General features: G+C 45.5%; 1 protein-coding gene across 4 annotated transcripts in view; it reads right to left on the bottom strand.

Annotated features, from left to right (window-relative positions):
* Positions 1-16124, bottom strand: part of MYZAP (myocardial zonula adherens protein) — an 88035-nt gene that overhangs the window by 59668 nt on the left and 12243 nt on the right. For 3 of the 4 annotated variants that reach the window (XM_080662447.1, XM_080662448.1, XM_080662450.1), the window contains exons 2-3: positions 14701-14787; positions 1433-1588 (exon numbers count right to left, since the gene is read on the bottom strand). In XM_080662447.1, coding sequence (XP_080518573.1) covers positions 1433-1588; positions 14701-14787 — 243 coding nt within the window. Of the gene's footprint in view, positions 1-1432; positions 1589-11019; positions 11261-14700; positions 14788-16124 lie in introns of those variants that run through there. The other variant, XM_080662449.1, reaches the window with a different exon arrangement.

A 16124-nucleotide genomic window follows, 5' to 3' on the forward strand; every position in this document is an offset into this window, starting at 1 on the left:
CAGGGCAGAGCCACCCCTGTGAACTGGGCTCATGTCATCCTGGTCCACAGCCAGCCTGAACATGCTGTCTTTGTCTTGAGTGATTTGCAACTCTCCACCCTGCTGAGAAGGTTCACCTCTGAAGCCCTGTCATGTTATCTGGGGCATTTCAATAAAGGACCAAGCATTTCCATGAGAAAAATACAGAAGGCTAGAAATGTCCAAGCTGCTCCTCTACAGGTTTTGACTCTAGGGGTCCCTTCCCAGCCCCATGATCTACACATGAGCAAACTAAAGCCTAGAGAGGGCTAAAGTTTGGCTGGGCCAAACAGAAAGCTGGACCTTGAACCAAGGCCCATGAGGTACTCCATGGCCCCACAATGCCTTGTTTCTTATGAGAACCTCTAGTCCACAGGTCAATGTTTAGGGACCATAAATGTCACAGAAGCTCATTTTCTGTCTACGTAATCACTCTGGCTTGGTCAACAAAGGTATTGGTCAAGAGAAATGGAGATATATAACAGATAGATAGATACAAAAATTTTAGAAGGAAATGCTCCAAAATGCTAACTACTGCTCTGGTTGAATGGTGGAACTATGGGTGATTTTGTTTTCTTCTTATTACATTTTTGTATTTTCCAAATTTTCTAAAAAAAACACACACATTAATTAAAAAGATTAAAAATGTAATGTTAAATACAAAGTAATGGCATTGATTGGTCTGGATTTAACAATGTCTATTGGGTTGACTTTTCAGCATCTGTTTCAAACCAACTGATTGGTCCTAACCAGCCACAGTCATGCCATTCCCCACACCAGTGATGGATTTGGGAATGGGCACTGACCGAGTCCTGGTCCATGAGACATAAGGAGAAGCCTAATGGAGGGCCTTTAAAGAGTGATCAGAGATGAGAGACTCCTTTTCTTCCCCAGACAGTCATGTTTTCAGATGATACTATGAGCCTGAGGCTGAAGGAGGAAAGAACCAAGGGAAACTCTGACAAGAGCCTGGAAAATGCCATGCCTAGAGCCACCTACCCCTAGACCAATCCCCACATGAGACAAGTTGCCCTTCTGAGTTGGCTTTTCTGTTACCTGCATCCAAAATCATCCAAATTTATACAACTGTCCAAACTCATGCATTAGGAATGTCCAATATAATAAGCAAAACCAATTAAGAGCCCCCATATTATACACAAAAGAAGAAAGTCGCTGGTCTTCTGAGCGGTCCTACTAAGTAACACCCAGAAGCTCACTGTAGACCTCACTGAAGAACTACATCTGTACTCTTAACAGGACCATAAAGATATGTAGAAACATTCCCATCCAAAGTGATAACGCTAAGAATTCTTCCAAAATATGTGTTACATTCACATCAATATTCTAACTCCACCCTCTTGCATGCTACAGAGAGAGTATAAACCAGAAACAAAAAAATCCTTAAGTGACTCACATCTTTGATGTAATTCATCTCTTCTTTCAGCTGATTGGTGGACCACCCATACACCACCATTTCTTTCTGCTGATTTTGATCTGATCTTCGCACCACGCCATAGACAACACCCTGAGGAAGTTTCCTGGTTGGCTCCCCATTGCTTGGGTCAGGATGCTGGAAAAGGGTAGGAAAAGAGAAAGGAATCGTGACTCTTTAGGCCATGTGAAGAAAGCTGTAACAACAGGCCCACTGTATATGGTTATGCGGGCTGTGCCCAGCACTGGGTTGCCTGGCCGCAGGCAGAGAGGCCAGCAGAAACCCAGTCTCTGCTCACCAAGTTGCACTGGGCCTGGGCAGAGCCTGCCTTTACCCTGGAGGAAGAGTACCCTTCTCTAATTTCTCCAAGGCCTTGTCCACCCACCTAGAAGTGCATCTGCAGGGCCCCGTCTTCCCAGAGGAGCCTTTTTCTAATTCACACAAAAGGGCTAGACTTGTGTTGTGCCCAATAACAAGAGCAAGTGTGTGAACTCTGGCATTCTTGGTAATGCTGTTTTTCCCCTTATACCAGTTCCTCTGTGTGCCTGAAGTGCATGGGATTGAGATACCTGGGGGGAAATGTTGGCCACCCTCTGGCAGCCAAATTGTCCTCTGAGGTTAGGTCTGACCCTGGGACCAGCTCTGAGAAAAGGACATGGGGTGAGTACACAACCTGTTGTGACTATTCATGAAATATTTCCAAAAAACCAGGCAGAGGGGCGTGACCTCAGTGCAAAAGAATCTTCCCACTCCTTAATTTCTTCAGGTAAAGTTTTGATCAGTTTTGGAGTACAAATACCTTTAGGAAGAGGTAATGTGTCCAAGTCCTAACATACCTTTCTAGAATGAAGGCTCGAGAAGCAGGAGAAAAAGAAATTAAGACTTGTGGAGTACATACTATAAGCTAGAACTGTTCCTTAGCATGCTTAATCCTCACAGCCACTCTGAGACATAGTGATGGTCTTCTCTACTTTATAGAGAAAACGAAAGTAAAACTAAAGTTCAGAGAAGTCACACATATAGTTTCAAGCCCAATTCCATCTGCACTAAGTATATCTCCCCACTCGCGGGCTTTGTTATATGTCAGGGGACAGAGTAGGGGCCTCCCCAACATCGAAAGGAAGGAGCAAGAAAACAATCAAGACCAGGGACTGAGATTTCATAGCCAACCTGGTGGAGCCCCAGTTTTCCCGGGGGGCGGGGGGAGGGCACGCGGGGGGGCGGGGGGCAGTGACCCTGGTACCTCAACAATCGCAGCTCAGAAGCCTGGGTTCCATCACGGCCACTCTGCTTTCCCACTCATTTTTAGGTCACCTTTGCATAAATTCTTCTCAGGTAAATATGTTTGACATATCAAACTGTCATTTGCATTTTAAAATCATTCATTTGTGGAAGAATAAGGAGTACTTTATAATCCCATTCAAAATTTAGAAAAGTCTAGAAAGATACATGACAAATGATTAATAGTGATGACCTCAAAGGAAGGACAGCAGGTGGTGAGCTAGAGATCAGGATAACTGTCAATTATTTTACTGTGTACCCTTTCATATTGTTTGCTTATACTGGTAATGTGAGCTTTTAAAAAAAGTAAGATAACAAAACATTCATTGCTTCCTACCCTTCTGCACATACTTGGAGAGAGATGGGATATGAAGAACTTTGACCCTCTACGTTTGATTCTGGAAAATACTTCCACTTGAGTCCCTCACCCTTGTCCCACAGGCATTGATGAACTCTTGAAATAGTCCAACAAGTTGAGGTGAACGGACTGTTAAAGGGGTCTTGGTGGAGTGACAAGCTGGGGTTAGATATCCCTGCTTTACTAGGCATGGAATTAGGAAGAGGAAACGCTCTAATGAAACTCCCCCTGTACCGGGAAACAAAAGCATGCTCTTTCAGCCACGGACTCCACCCGGTTCCTGCAAAACAAGCTGGTGACGACATAAGGCTTTGGTGAGATGCATTTCTGCAAAGCACACCCTCCACGGGTGGATTAGCATCCAGGAAAATGCTCAGGTGGCTGGGCACAGAGGACTCTGCCTTCCTGCCCACGAGGGGAAATGAGGGCCACCAACATGGAGGAACATACCAACAAGGCCAAGGACAACAGGGTCTGCGAAGCACCGCTCTAGGGGTCATGGATCTAAACGTTGTGCACATGGAAAGCTATGAAGATCCTTTAAGTAAAAAATACTAATTTTCATATCCCATTTTTTGTTTTAAACAATGTGTGCTTGTGTGGATAAAACATCTAGAAAGATGTAATCCAAACCTTTAATGCCAGTTTCCTCAGTAAAACTGGGTATCGTTTTTTCATTTATACTCCTTTATACTCTTTGATTTGGGGGGCTAAAAAGGCATTATGTTTGAATTAATAATTTTTATTTTGATTTTCAAAGAACAAAAATTATTATGAAATCAGGTTGAAAATAAAAGGCCCACAGGGAAGGGCCCAGCCCAGGACTCCGTTCAGGAGCAGGACCACCCACAGGGGCCACACCACAAGGAGAAAGCTCCTGAGACCATGTGAGGAGCTGCTGGGCTGTGAAGGGAAGGGGAAGGAACTTTTATGAAGAAGGAGAAGGGGAAAACATTTGTTGTCTAGTCATTTTATTATACAATATTTTTTAATCCTCACAATAACCTTCCCATGTGAATATTAGTGCTTCCAAAGTGGCAACATTCAAGTGCCTGTCCATGTCTCGTCAAATGTAAGCTCCTTCTTTGACTATAATGCTTTCAATGTAGCCAAGAGTCAGAAGAGAAACTGGAACTCACATCTCCATGTGGCAGCCCAGACCTCAGGGTCCTGGGCCTTTGGGAAGAGGAGGGCCCAGGATGGGGAGGCTCTCCTCCAGCCTCCTATGGTCCATCTCCCCCTCAGCCTCTGCCCCATTCCAGACTCTCTGCCTTCTTTCTGCCCTTTTATCAGCCACCTTCCTTCTTGCCTCAGGCATTTACACAGGCTATTCGCTCTGTCTGCAGGGCCCTGAAAGGCCCTCCCTCAAGGACATCTTCACTGGTCCTTCCACCTGCTTGGGTCTCTGAGCTATCCACAACCAGAATGAAGTGACTATTAGTATTGTTATATATGGAAAGCCTGCTCCCCTATCAACTGGAAGCTCCAAGAATTCTAGGGCCCTGTGTGTCTTCTTTTCCACCATAATTCCTGGCATCTAACATGCAATGAGTTTCTCAATAAATATTTGCTGAATGAAGAGGAAGCTTTAGAAGCTGGAAGAGGTTCTGGGAATTACCCAGAGTGTGTACACAGGGTCTAGCTGAAAGAGACATTCTTGGGTCCTCTTAGATGGTGGAACAGGGAGCTGATGGTTTTGCCCCAATCATAAATTTGATATCCAGTAAAGCTGCAAAGGAGCCAAGAGTGCTATCATTTTTACCACAACGGGAAAATACAGAAAAAATAAATAAAAATGAAAAGAGTGACTTTTGGCACTATGTGGCTACATGTTCCTCCATTTATATCATTTAAAATATCTCCCTATAAGATAAATATTAACTTTTTTGGCATGAGAATAACATTGTGATTATATTAGGAGATAGCCTTTATCTTTCAGAGAAATACACTTAACTAAATATTTATGACATCAGAATACAGGGTGGAGGAAGTAGATGGGGTGTAGACAGGACAGGACTTGAGGTTTGAGGGTTGCTGGGGCTGGGTGAAGGGTCAATGATTCATTACACACTTTAGTCTCTTCTTGTTTGTGTTTGAAATTCCCCATAATTAAGTTTTTAAAAACTTCTTTATAATGATGCTTAGTATAAAAAAAAACACAAACACAATTTTTAAAACATGTACACTAGGGCCTACTAACAGCTTCCAGGGCATGAAACAATATTAGGCAAAATCTCCGAAAACAAAAGCCCTAATAAATGCATGGAATGAAAAGGAAGTTATCGCCAAAAAGGGAAAAGGAAACAACCAACACAAAGGCCATCCCAGAATCCCTAGGTGAAATGCAGCAGAATTAACAACAGGCATAATCATTAAAACATAGACTGGTCCCCGGGGATATACTCAGAGCTTAAAATTACTTACAGGCTTGTGATATGGCTGTTTTCCCTAAAGATATATTTAGCAACCAGTGCCTTAGAAAGGAGAAACCATAAAAAGGTAACTCAGCCTAATTCCTGCTACATGGGCTTCAGTGAGGCCAATGACAGGTGACTATATTTTCCAAACTCTAAATCAAAATATGTGATCTTACAAGGAGATAAGCTCTTCTTGAGGCAGAGACAGTATTGACTGTCTTTGCTGCTCTTTACCGGATACTCAGCATAAATAGATGCTCACTAAATACGTTGCGAAGGAAGGAAGACAGTAGAATATTTAGAATCGGGTCTATGCTGAATATTTGGAGTGTTTGGTCATCTCAGACACTAATCTGTGCAAAGGAAGAAAGTCCTTGGACAAGAAGGGTTTGCGGGGGATAAAGAACAGCAGAAACACCATTTAACATAAATCCAAACTGACGGTAGCAGCCGGCCACAGCCAGCCCCTGACCCAAGGGCCCAGAAGGCCAGCTGGTCCCACCTCCAGGCTGCCAATACAGCAAGGATGGACCACAACATGAACTGAATGACTTGCAAACTTGAAGCTGAGGGACCTCGTCTTCCAGCCAGAGGGCAGCAGCTGACCTAGAGCCAGCTGAGGGCTGGGGCACTGGGCATGCTCTCCATCCTCAGGCAGCACGGCACTTTCAGGAATGTGGCCTGACCTGTCTGACCTGTGCATCCCTCTCGGCAAATTATTGGCCCCTGGTCATTACTTACACTTGACATTGTTTTGCCTTCTTGGGACGCAAATGAACATGACAGCTGAGCCACAGCCTATCAGAGAAATAGGGAGGGGATGGGCAGCCCAGGCTCCTCAGAGAAATGGAAACTTTGACTATTGAGATATTTATTTCTGACTATCTCACAGACTGAATAGAGACCCCTTCCTAAATAAAATCATGCTGAGGGGGGGGGGGGGGGGCGGAAGACCACTTTGAATACTTACCTCTGAGAAGAAAAAGAAAAACTTCTGGCCACCCAGAAATGCCAAAGAGAGTGTAGTTCTAATGATAGTATCCTGATAGGAGGTAACTTTTAAAGATACTACTTTACAGCTCTGAGCAGACAACAGATGCTTAGGCCTCACAACCCAGGGAGGTAGGGAGGGGGAAAGAAGGACATGGGGGAGAGTGATCAGGAACTTCTTTTCTGGATCCCAATGGTGCAGTAGACACCTTAGGTAACCTTGACTGATTAAATATCCTAAACAGACTTTTCCTCATAGGAGAAAGTGTACAAGTTGGCGTTCCCATGACAACAGGGCCACGTCACAGACGCCAGTTGTAACTGCAAATCCTCTATGTGTAAGTTATTTACTTCACTGAGTTTCAGAGTCCTGAGCAGTAAAAAGGAGATAATGGCACAAATTTCAGAAGGTCGTTCTAAGGAATTCAGAGTAACATATATGTAAAACAACCAGATGCAGTGGGCAGACTAGTAGATACTGACAGATTCTGTTATTGGTAGTGGTTTCTTTACATTTCTGAGGATCTGCATTCCTACTCAAGTCTACATGTTTCTCTGGATGCTTCTGTCTATCTATCCACCTCCCTTTCCTTGGGTCTTTTTGCTGTTACCATCACAGCCATCAAATTGACTCACCTCTCGACTTGACTTGGGAGAGAATCACGGAGTCTCAGAAGTTAGAAAAATGGAAAGAGTTGTAGAGTCCAGGGGAGTTGTAAACCCGCCCCTCCTCAGCGTCTGATAAAGCTGTGGGGCTGCAGGGGCCCTGCTGGGCAGCTCACCCAGCCTGACCTATGGAAGCCACCGCCACTGCACTGCACTTTTACTGGTGGCACTTCTCTACATATTCACTGGTTCTAGGGGAATGTTTCCATTTGCTGGAAGAGGAGACTGAGGCCTCTAGAGATGTCTTGACTGGCCCAACACTACCTCAGTTGGTGAGGGAGCCAGGACTAGAACCCGGGCCTCTTCCCATCCGCCCACGGCCACTCTCTCTGGGAGACACGTAGATCCTGCACGCTATCAGCAGGGCAGCCCCAGCCCCACCCCCACCTGAATCATGGCAGCACACTCCCTCACATGGCAACAGCCCGTGATGTTGTGTAAACAGTCACACCAAGACAGGAACTCGGGCTTATTCACCCAGGGCTCTAAAGGAAAGGGGGCTATAAAACCCAAGGGCAAGGGTTGCCTCCTTTTCAACATTTTACTAGGCTATGAAAACTCCCGACTTTTCCTGCGTATACATACATCTGCTCTCCCTCACTTAGAGTCCTCAAAGGTCTAGAGAGAAACAGATTCTTTCAAAACACAGATCACTAAAGGACACCTACGATGGGGGGATACTAAGAGCTACTGCAAATATTATCTGCTTCAAACTACTTTGTCTATTTGCAAAAGGCTTCACCATCACAGACTCAAAATCAGCAAAGTTCAGATCACATTCTCAAAAATTCAACTATACGGTGAGACCCTGATTCAACATGGTAAGGCTGTAATAGTTGGCGTTGTGCCTGTCTCTTACTTCTCTATGTGTAAGAGTATGTGTGTTACTTAAGTATTCGCTGCATATATATTTGGCTAGAAATATGGATATGTGCATTCACGAAGTTCTTTGAAAATCATAGGAATTTAATTTCAAAATTATCTACCACAAATATTAATTTCAATGTTTAACAATTTTATAAAGATTATATTCCACACTTACCAATTTCTCAACATGAACTGTGTGCCTACAAAATAACCAACATTTCCTCTCCTAAATTATTACTGATTTTTTAATAAACAAAAGTCCATGGCTAATTCATCTGAGTTGTTAGTACAATTTAAGGTGATTATATCCTACAGAAAACGTATTATGGGTTGAACTGTGATATACAAATAAATGTATACCAGTGCCCTAATCCCAGACACCTCAGAATTTGGCCTTATTTGGAGCTAGGGTCAAGTTAAAATGAGATCATTAGAGTGGGCCCTAATCCAATATGATTGGTGTCCTTATAAAGAGGAGAAAAATTGGGTACAGAGACACATACACAGGGAAACACAATGTGAAGACTGGAGGGATGCTGCCACAAGCCAAGGACTGCCAAAAGCGACCAGCAGCTGGAAGCAGTGAGGAAGGATTCATCCCTAGGGCCTTCAAAGAAAGTATGGCCCTGCTGAGTGACACCTTATCCCAGACTTCGAGCCTCCAAAACCAGGAGCCAATAAATCTTTGTTATTTAAGCCACCCAGTCTGAGGTCCTTTGTTATGGCAGCTAACCTAGGAAACGAATACAAAGCCGAATCATCATAATCAATAGCCATTCATTAAGCACAAACTATGAGTAAGGCAGGTGCTAGGCGCTAGGGAGAAACAAAGACACCACCTCATTTCTATATGTGTGTAGATATGCATAAGTATATGTTGTGCACAAATTTTGCAGGAATGTGTGTGTAGACATGTGGGAGTTCTTAGCAGCAGGTGACTAGGTGCCAGGTGAGGGGCAGCCTGTGAACCTATAGTTCAAGAGAGACAATCACTGAAGCACGGGCAGTCAGGGGAGTTCTTGGGGAAGTGGGCCTGAAGGACAAGGAAGACATCAATAAACTGAGAGATGGCTGGAAGAGACCTTAGGCCTGGGCGAGGGCCTTAGCAAGGGTTCTGGGGAGGAAGTAGATGCCATGGGTTTAGAAGGTAATAAGTGAACCTGTCCAGTGAGGGCAGACCAGCCAGGAAATAAAAAAGGAGATAATACTGACTTGGTTTCAGGTGGACTGAGAGGAACTGGCCAGCAGGCTCTGAGTCCTGCTACCCAAACAAGGGTGCCACACTGGAAACAACCCAAAATACTGATAAATACTGATATTTATTTTAAACAACAAAATATAATTATTTTATTTAAAAGAAGAGATATCATGATCTTTTTCATCTATCCTTAGTCTTCATTTGCCATTTTATCTGAGAGAGGGCCTACGCCCAAGACTGAATCTCTCAGATATTTTGTTTGGGGAAGAAGGTTCCCAAACAACTAAATTTTCCTAGAGAAGGGTCAGGCTCTGAGAGAGAAGGGGATGGCTCTGGAGGAAATACAGGGAGGGGTCGGACTCCAGTGAAGGACAGGGAGTTGGGTGCTGGCACCAGCCTCCCCCACTCCCGCCCCCTCCCCCACAAACCCCAACACACTGTCTTTGTATTCCCCATAATGCCCTGCCCCATTTCCAGGATGATTCCAGCAGAGTCCCCTGGAAATAGATGAAACCCAAATGGCTCTGAGGGAAATACATATGCCGAACAAACCTAAGACAGGATGCAAGATGCCCTGGTGGCCTGTTGGTCTGTTGGTCAGGGTCAGAACAGTTTTTGAATGGGTGTACCTATACTCCATTCAAATTTAAATGAAGCCCAGAACTTTATGGGCAAATATTTTCATATAAAAATATGAAATCCAGATTTCATATTTTAATACTAAAAATAATGGTAAAACTCTAAAATATCTGTATCCTGTACATAAAAATACCATCATGTCGAGAACACGGAGAGCCAGTGAGGCCACCCACAGGACAGGGCTCAGGAGAGCAGAGCTGGTGGCCTGGTGGGCATCCCCCCAGAGGTGGCACTGAGCTGTGTAAGGATGAGTTCTCAGAGGTAAGGTCGTGCAGAAAGAAGGGGCCAGGCCTGGTGGTATGGGCAGAGGGATACTCAGATTTATGGAAAAGGACATAATGACATCAAGGCTATGCAGCAGGCACAGCCTAAGAGGGCAGGGGAGATGCAGGCTGGGCACTTCCAGGAAGGGGACCGGCTCCAGGAGGGTCCAAGGGAGAAAAGCAAAGAACAAGAATCATGGTTGTGGGCGTCAAAGGGAAGCAATCTGGCATCCAGTCACTGCCACTGCACTCCGTTTTATAGGCCAGACACTGAAGTGGGCCCTTGGCCTATATTAGCTCATTTGCTCTTTACAACCAGACATTATTGTGCCTGCTTGAAAGGTGAAGAAACTGAGGAGCAGAGACAGTATTTGAGAGCTCACCTGAGGCCTGAGAAAACAGCCTCAGGGCCGCTGACATCATCTATAAGAGAAAGTAAAGGAACAGACAGCCTCCCACATCTACCCCATAGCCCCATGACTCCAGGAAAAGACACTGCCTCTGTGGTGCCTGCCCCAGAACCTCCAGACACATCACTGTGAAGGTAGGCAGCATGTACCATGTGCCACACCCATCCGCTGCGAGGAATCCTCTCTCTGGTGACGTGGGAACAGTGGACAGAAAAACGGCCCCACTGGCAGTAGCATCTATGTGTGGCCAGCCACTCCACGTCATCTCACATCCTCAAAGTACACTAAGCATCTTCCGTGGCTGTGGAAAGAATAAGGCCTAGCCCTGCGCTCAGCCAGGGCCCTGGAAATCCTCCGAGAAGTTGCGCTTCATCAGAAGCCACTTGGGCCATTTACATCTTCCTGCCTTCACATCTCAGCCAGTTGCAGTCCCCAGCCTTTGCACACCACAGATCCCCCAAAAAACCAAAGTCATCTCACCAGAACTCCTGGCATCTTGCAGGTGGGTGGGATACGATGTCCCAGGGAGGGGCTGCCACGTGGTAGGCACATCAGAGGAGGTGGCACCTCCAGGGCCTCCTCGCTGGTGCCTGCCTCTGGCTCCCAGTGACTTCAAACCAGGAACCCCGCCAGGACTGGTGAGGAAATCACCCAGAACAGCCTCGTATTTACCACCAGTGCCTTCGAGTGCTGCCACCACCCAAGGACTTCAGTCCTGGGGAAACAGCCAGCCCCACCTCCTCCTCTCTACCCCAGTTCTTCTGCAGTGAGTCACCAATGCATCACGGTCGGGCACTCCGGCTGCACACCTGGTCCACCCAGTCTGAGCGGCATCGTGGCACGGGATCTATGCCTGCAGTTTCTGCCTGGTGCTCCGGAGTTCCCAGGCAGGAGGGGGCCTGAGGAGCAGGGTCACGGGAGACTGGGAGGACTCTGGCCTTCATCATCACTTTTGCCTGGATTATATAGATGGGCTTGGGATAACATTTTGATCAGAAGGGAAACAAAGAGGGTTCAATTGCTTTAAAACGTTTGAAAAGCACTGTTCAAGACAAATAGGCAAATCAGTACACAACTTGGTTACCAAATCCCGCCTGACACGGGGAAAAGTGCCTGTTTCTTTGGGAATGCCTGGTTCTTCTTTAGCAGTGACGATGTTCCCTCCAGGGCTTCCCACTGCCCCAGTGTCAGCACCGGGAACCCTTCACAAACATCCCCGCAGGCCTGCAGCACGGGTCACTCCAACAGAACAAGTCCCCCACCTCCTCCACCATGCACAAGGGGACAGCCACCAAGGCCCTGTCCTGTCACTCACTCATTTGAGACCCTTTTCAAAAAGTGCTCCTTCTGAGCCCGGCCAGTGTGGCTCAGTGGTTGAGCGTTAACCTATGAACCAGGAGGTCATGGTTGTATTCCCAGTCAGGGCATGATCCCTAGTAGGGGGATATATATATATATATATATATATATATATATATCCACTTTTTTTTTAAGTGGTCCTTTAACGTCCCCATGTGCAAAGCTATCTATGTGCCCCTGGCCATAGCCCAGGCCCATTTCTCTTACAAATCTATCAGCTCTAAAAGGGACAGAGAGGAAGGGGTCAGAGAGGACAGAGCGGGGACACACACTCCCAGCAACAATAGGTCCCCACTCGGTCCTGGTCACCAACAAGGATCCAGTGGCTGAAGCCAGACCACCCCTGCTCTCTTTTGGTTACAAGCTTTTTTGGTTACAAGCTTTTAGCCCCAAATGTTTTCTTTGGAGAATGTTCAGAGCTAATTATCCCAATGTATCTTTTATAGAGTTTTTTCATCCAGGATCTAATCAAGGTTCACCTATTATATTTGATGTTAAGTCCCTTTTATCTCCAACAGATTCTCATCTTTTTTTTTTAAATAACATTGAATTTATTAAGAGATTCTGGCCAATTGTTTTGCAGATAGTCCCACGTTTTGGCTTTTTCTGTTTCCTTATTATTAGGTTCAGTTAAACAAGTTTGGCATGAATATTACATAGGTAACACTGAGTACTTTTTACTGGGACCACCTCAGAAATCACATAGCATCAGGCCACCCCACTATTGGTTACTAAACTGGACCATATATTGATTGATTTCAGAGAGGAAGAAAGAGGGAGAGAGAGATAGAACCATCAATGATGAGAGAGAATCGTTGATCGGCTGCCTCCTGCCTCCTACTGGGAATTGAGCCCACAACCTGGGCATGTGCCCTTGACGGGACTCAAACCCAGGACCCTTCAGTCCGCAGGCCGACACTCTATCCACCGAGCCAAACCAGCTAGGGACCTCTGTACCTTTTTAATCAGCAAGCAATCTGTGAGACCATGTGAATATACTGTTCCACAATAATCGCTTACCTATTAGTTTTTGTGTCTATTGATGACTCAGCCTAAGAGTTACAAAACAGATTTTCTAAATGCATTAGCTAATGTTCTATAAAGATCTCTCTCTCTCTCTCGCTCTCTCCCTATTTCTCGCTCTCTCCCTGATTATTATGATACACTCATGAAGGTTGTTTTTACCATTCAATGTGTCATAACCCATTACTGTCATTATTCTCTTTGGTGCCCAAATTGTCCCATGTTTGCCAGTGAGAGCCCTTTCGCACCAGCTCCTGGGTGCTTTGCTATGACCCCATTCGCCTTTGAGTGCTCCCTTGCTTTCTAGCAGGTGATATCCCAGGCTCACCTGGTACTCTCCCTGCTCCAACCTGGAACCAGCTATTTTATAGGATCCTTCCAGTGGGACTCATCCTCTCTTTCCCAGCAGATAAGCAACTTCACATTCTCTCACCTTGCTCTACTCATAACCTCATTTTCTTTCCTCCCTACCTCCTTTCCTGGTCATTCATCATTTGCATGAGCACAGATGGCTCTTTGTCCTTGGCAGCAGGTGGGGAGAAGAGGGGTGTAAGAGAGGGGAAGGAGACAAAGACCTACAGTAAATTTGGGGATGCTATCAACTATTTACCAGACAAGAAAAAGCTTCTTTTTTTCATAGGTGACCACACAATTGGTTATTTCCAAAGCACGGCTTGTATTCTGAGTCAGTATTGTCTTATGATTTCACGTATAAAATTTATATTATATCATAGTTTATTGTTTTACTTTACACTTATATAAAATGCATGCAGAAGAAAACCTACTACCCACACCCTGGTATTCTTGTCCCCTTCTCTTGCTTAATTTGTCTCCATCGGCACTTACTACCTTCTAAATTATAAAGGCTGCTTCATTTTTAAATTTTTGTTATTCTCCCAATAGAACTTATATTAAGTTCTATGAATGATGGACATTTTTTTGTTTACTGCTTTGTTCATTACTATGCTCACAGTGTCTAGAACAGTGCCTGGAATACAGTAGGTACCCCATAACTGTTTGTGAATGAGAAAAATGACTTGCCCAGGACCACAGGCCTAGAGGTGAGCAGGATCTGCCATGTACCTGTAAGCCTCTGCTTCCATGTCACCCCCACCCCAAGCAGTCTGTTACCCCCTTCCCGTGTTCCCAGAGCCCTTCTTACACTTCCGGATGCTGACACGAAGTATCACATCATCACTGTTTACTTACATGTCTGTCTCGCCTGAAACACTGCAAGTTTCCCTGAGGCAAGGACAAGGTCAGACTTATCTCCATGGCCCAGCACTGAGCACAGCAGCTGGCACAGAAACGCCGGCTCCCTCTGACCTGCAGCCAAGTGCCCTTGCCCTTGCCCTTGCCCCACACCCGTGCCTGCTGGGCTTCCCCTCTCAGGCGGCCTCTCCACAGCGTGAACCGGCTCCAGCTCCAGCTGCACAGAAAGGCCAGGCCCCACCAGCAGCTCACAATGGGCCCTTTGACTCTGCCGGGCTGCGCTCTCTCAGGAAAAACACGTTCTCTGCCACAGCACCTGTCACTAAAGCCAACACAGAGCCAGTGTTCATCAGGAAGCAAGGGCAGGGGCAGGGGCGGCAGAGCCAGCAGTCAGAGCAGTCTGGCTTCTGGAGGACAGACGGGGTGCAAGGTGGAGAGCCCTTCTTTCAGCAGGGCTGCTGACACTTGGCTCTGAGTAGCCTAGAGAGATGACGGGAGGGGAAGGGGCCAACATAAAAGAGTGCAAAGAGTAGAAATTGTCAAAGCTTTGCCTCAGAAATGCCTTACTTGCTCTTTTCTTTCAACCTTCTTCTCACTTTCCTCAGAAACGGGACTCTCAGGAGGTACGGTCAGCCGCAGTCTGCAGACATTTGCCTGGGAGAGAGAGAGGAGAGGCCAGTTATGAACCTGTGTTTGGGGTAGAAAAAGCTGGGCAATCTTGTACTTCTCAGAGCCTATTTCCCTGACTTTGCAATGAGGGTAATCGTTCCAACCACACAGGGTACTGAGGGAAGACCAGACTTTGCCTGCCCATCACCGGACATGCACCAGACTGCTGCTCAAAGCAGGGAAACCACTGAGTGATTTCATAGTTTTCCAACAGTTTTTTTAATGGCAAATAGTATATATAGAATAATCTTATTTCACATGCATAGTCTATATGCATATACAGCTAGAGGGATAGAGGCCAAAATACACACAGTGATGACTGGGGTACAAGGTTGCTTTCTACTCGACAATATATTGAATTTTTTACAATAAACATGTACATTTAATCACAAAGTTTTTTTAAGTTTATACAATCATGTTCATAGCTTCATCATTCACAATAGCAACACAAAGGTGGAAACAACATAAATGTCCATTGATGGATGAGGGATAAATAAAATGTAGTATGTCAGAGAAAGAAATGCTATACAGCCTTAAAAAGGAAGAAAATTCTGACACATGCTACAACATGGGTAAACTTGAGGATATTATGCTGGGCGAAATAAGCCAATAATACAAATTCATAGAGACGGAAAGCAGAATGGTGATACAGACATAGATCCTATAGATAACCCTCTGATTACCCGCCTAAAGAACTTAAGAAAGAATGTTCACGTGTCCAAACCACCTGACATCCATTATGCCAGAAGCTGAAGAGAGAAGAATGAGCACTTATTATGTAACTAGAGGCCCAGTGCACGAAATTCGTGCAAGGGGGTCGGCTTTGTCTGGAAGGTCGTCTGGAATGATGTCCAGTCTAATTAGTATATTACCCTTTTATTATTATAGATGGGTATGAAGTTTTCATTTGAGAAGAAAAAAAATTCTGGCGACAGATGGTGGTGTTGTTTGCAAAACAATGAGGATATACTAATGACACATGATGTCTGTTTTACCCTGATGTCACAGGCTGGTCCTGCTGTGACATTTCCCAGGGAGAAAGGATCCTGCCATTAAAAAAGCCCAAGGAGCCCGGCTGGCGTGGCTCAGTGGTTGAGCATCGACCTATGAACCAGGAGGTCACATTTCGATTCCTGGTCAGGGCACATGCCCAGGTTGGGGGCTCAATCCCCTGTAGAGGGCGTGCAGGAGGCAGCCGATCAATGATTCTCTCTCATCATTGATGTTTCTATCTCTCTCTCCCTCTCCCTTCCTCTCTGAAATCAATAGAAATATATTTGGGAGTGGGGGGAAGCCCAAGGAGGGTTCCAGCAGCACCCGGA

Source organism: Plecotus auritus, assembly GCF_963455305.1.
Source record: "Plecotus auritus genome assembly, chromosome: 1".
Lineage (NCBI taxonomy): Eukaryota > Metazoa > Chordata > Mammalia > Chiroptera > Vespertilionidae > Plecotus > Plecotus auritus.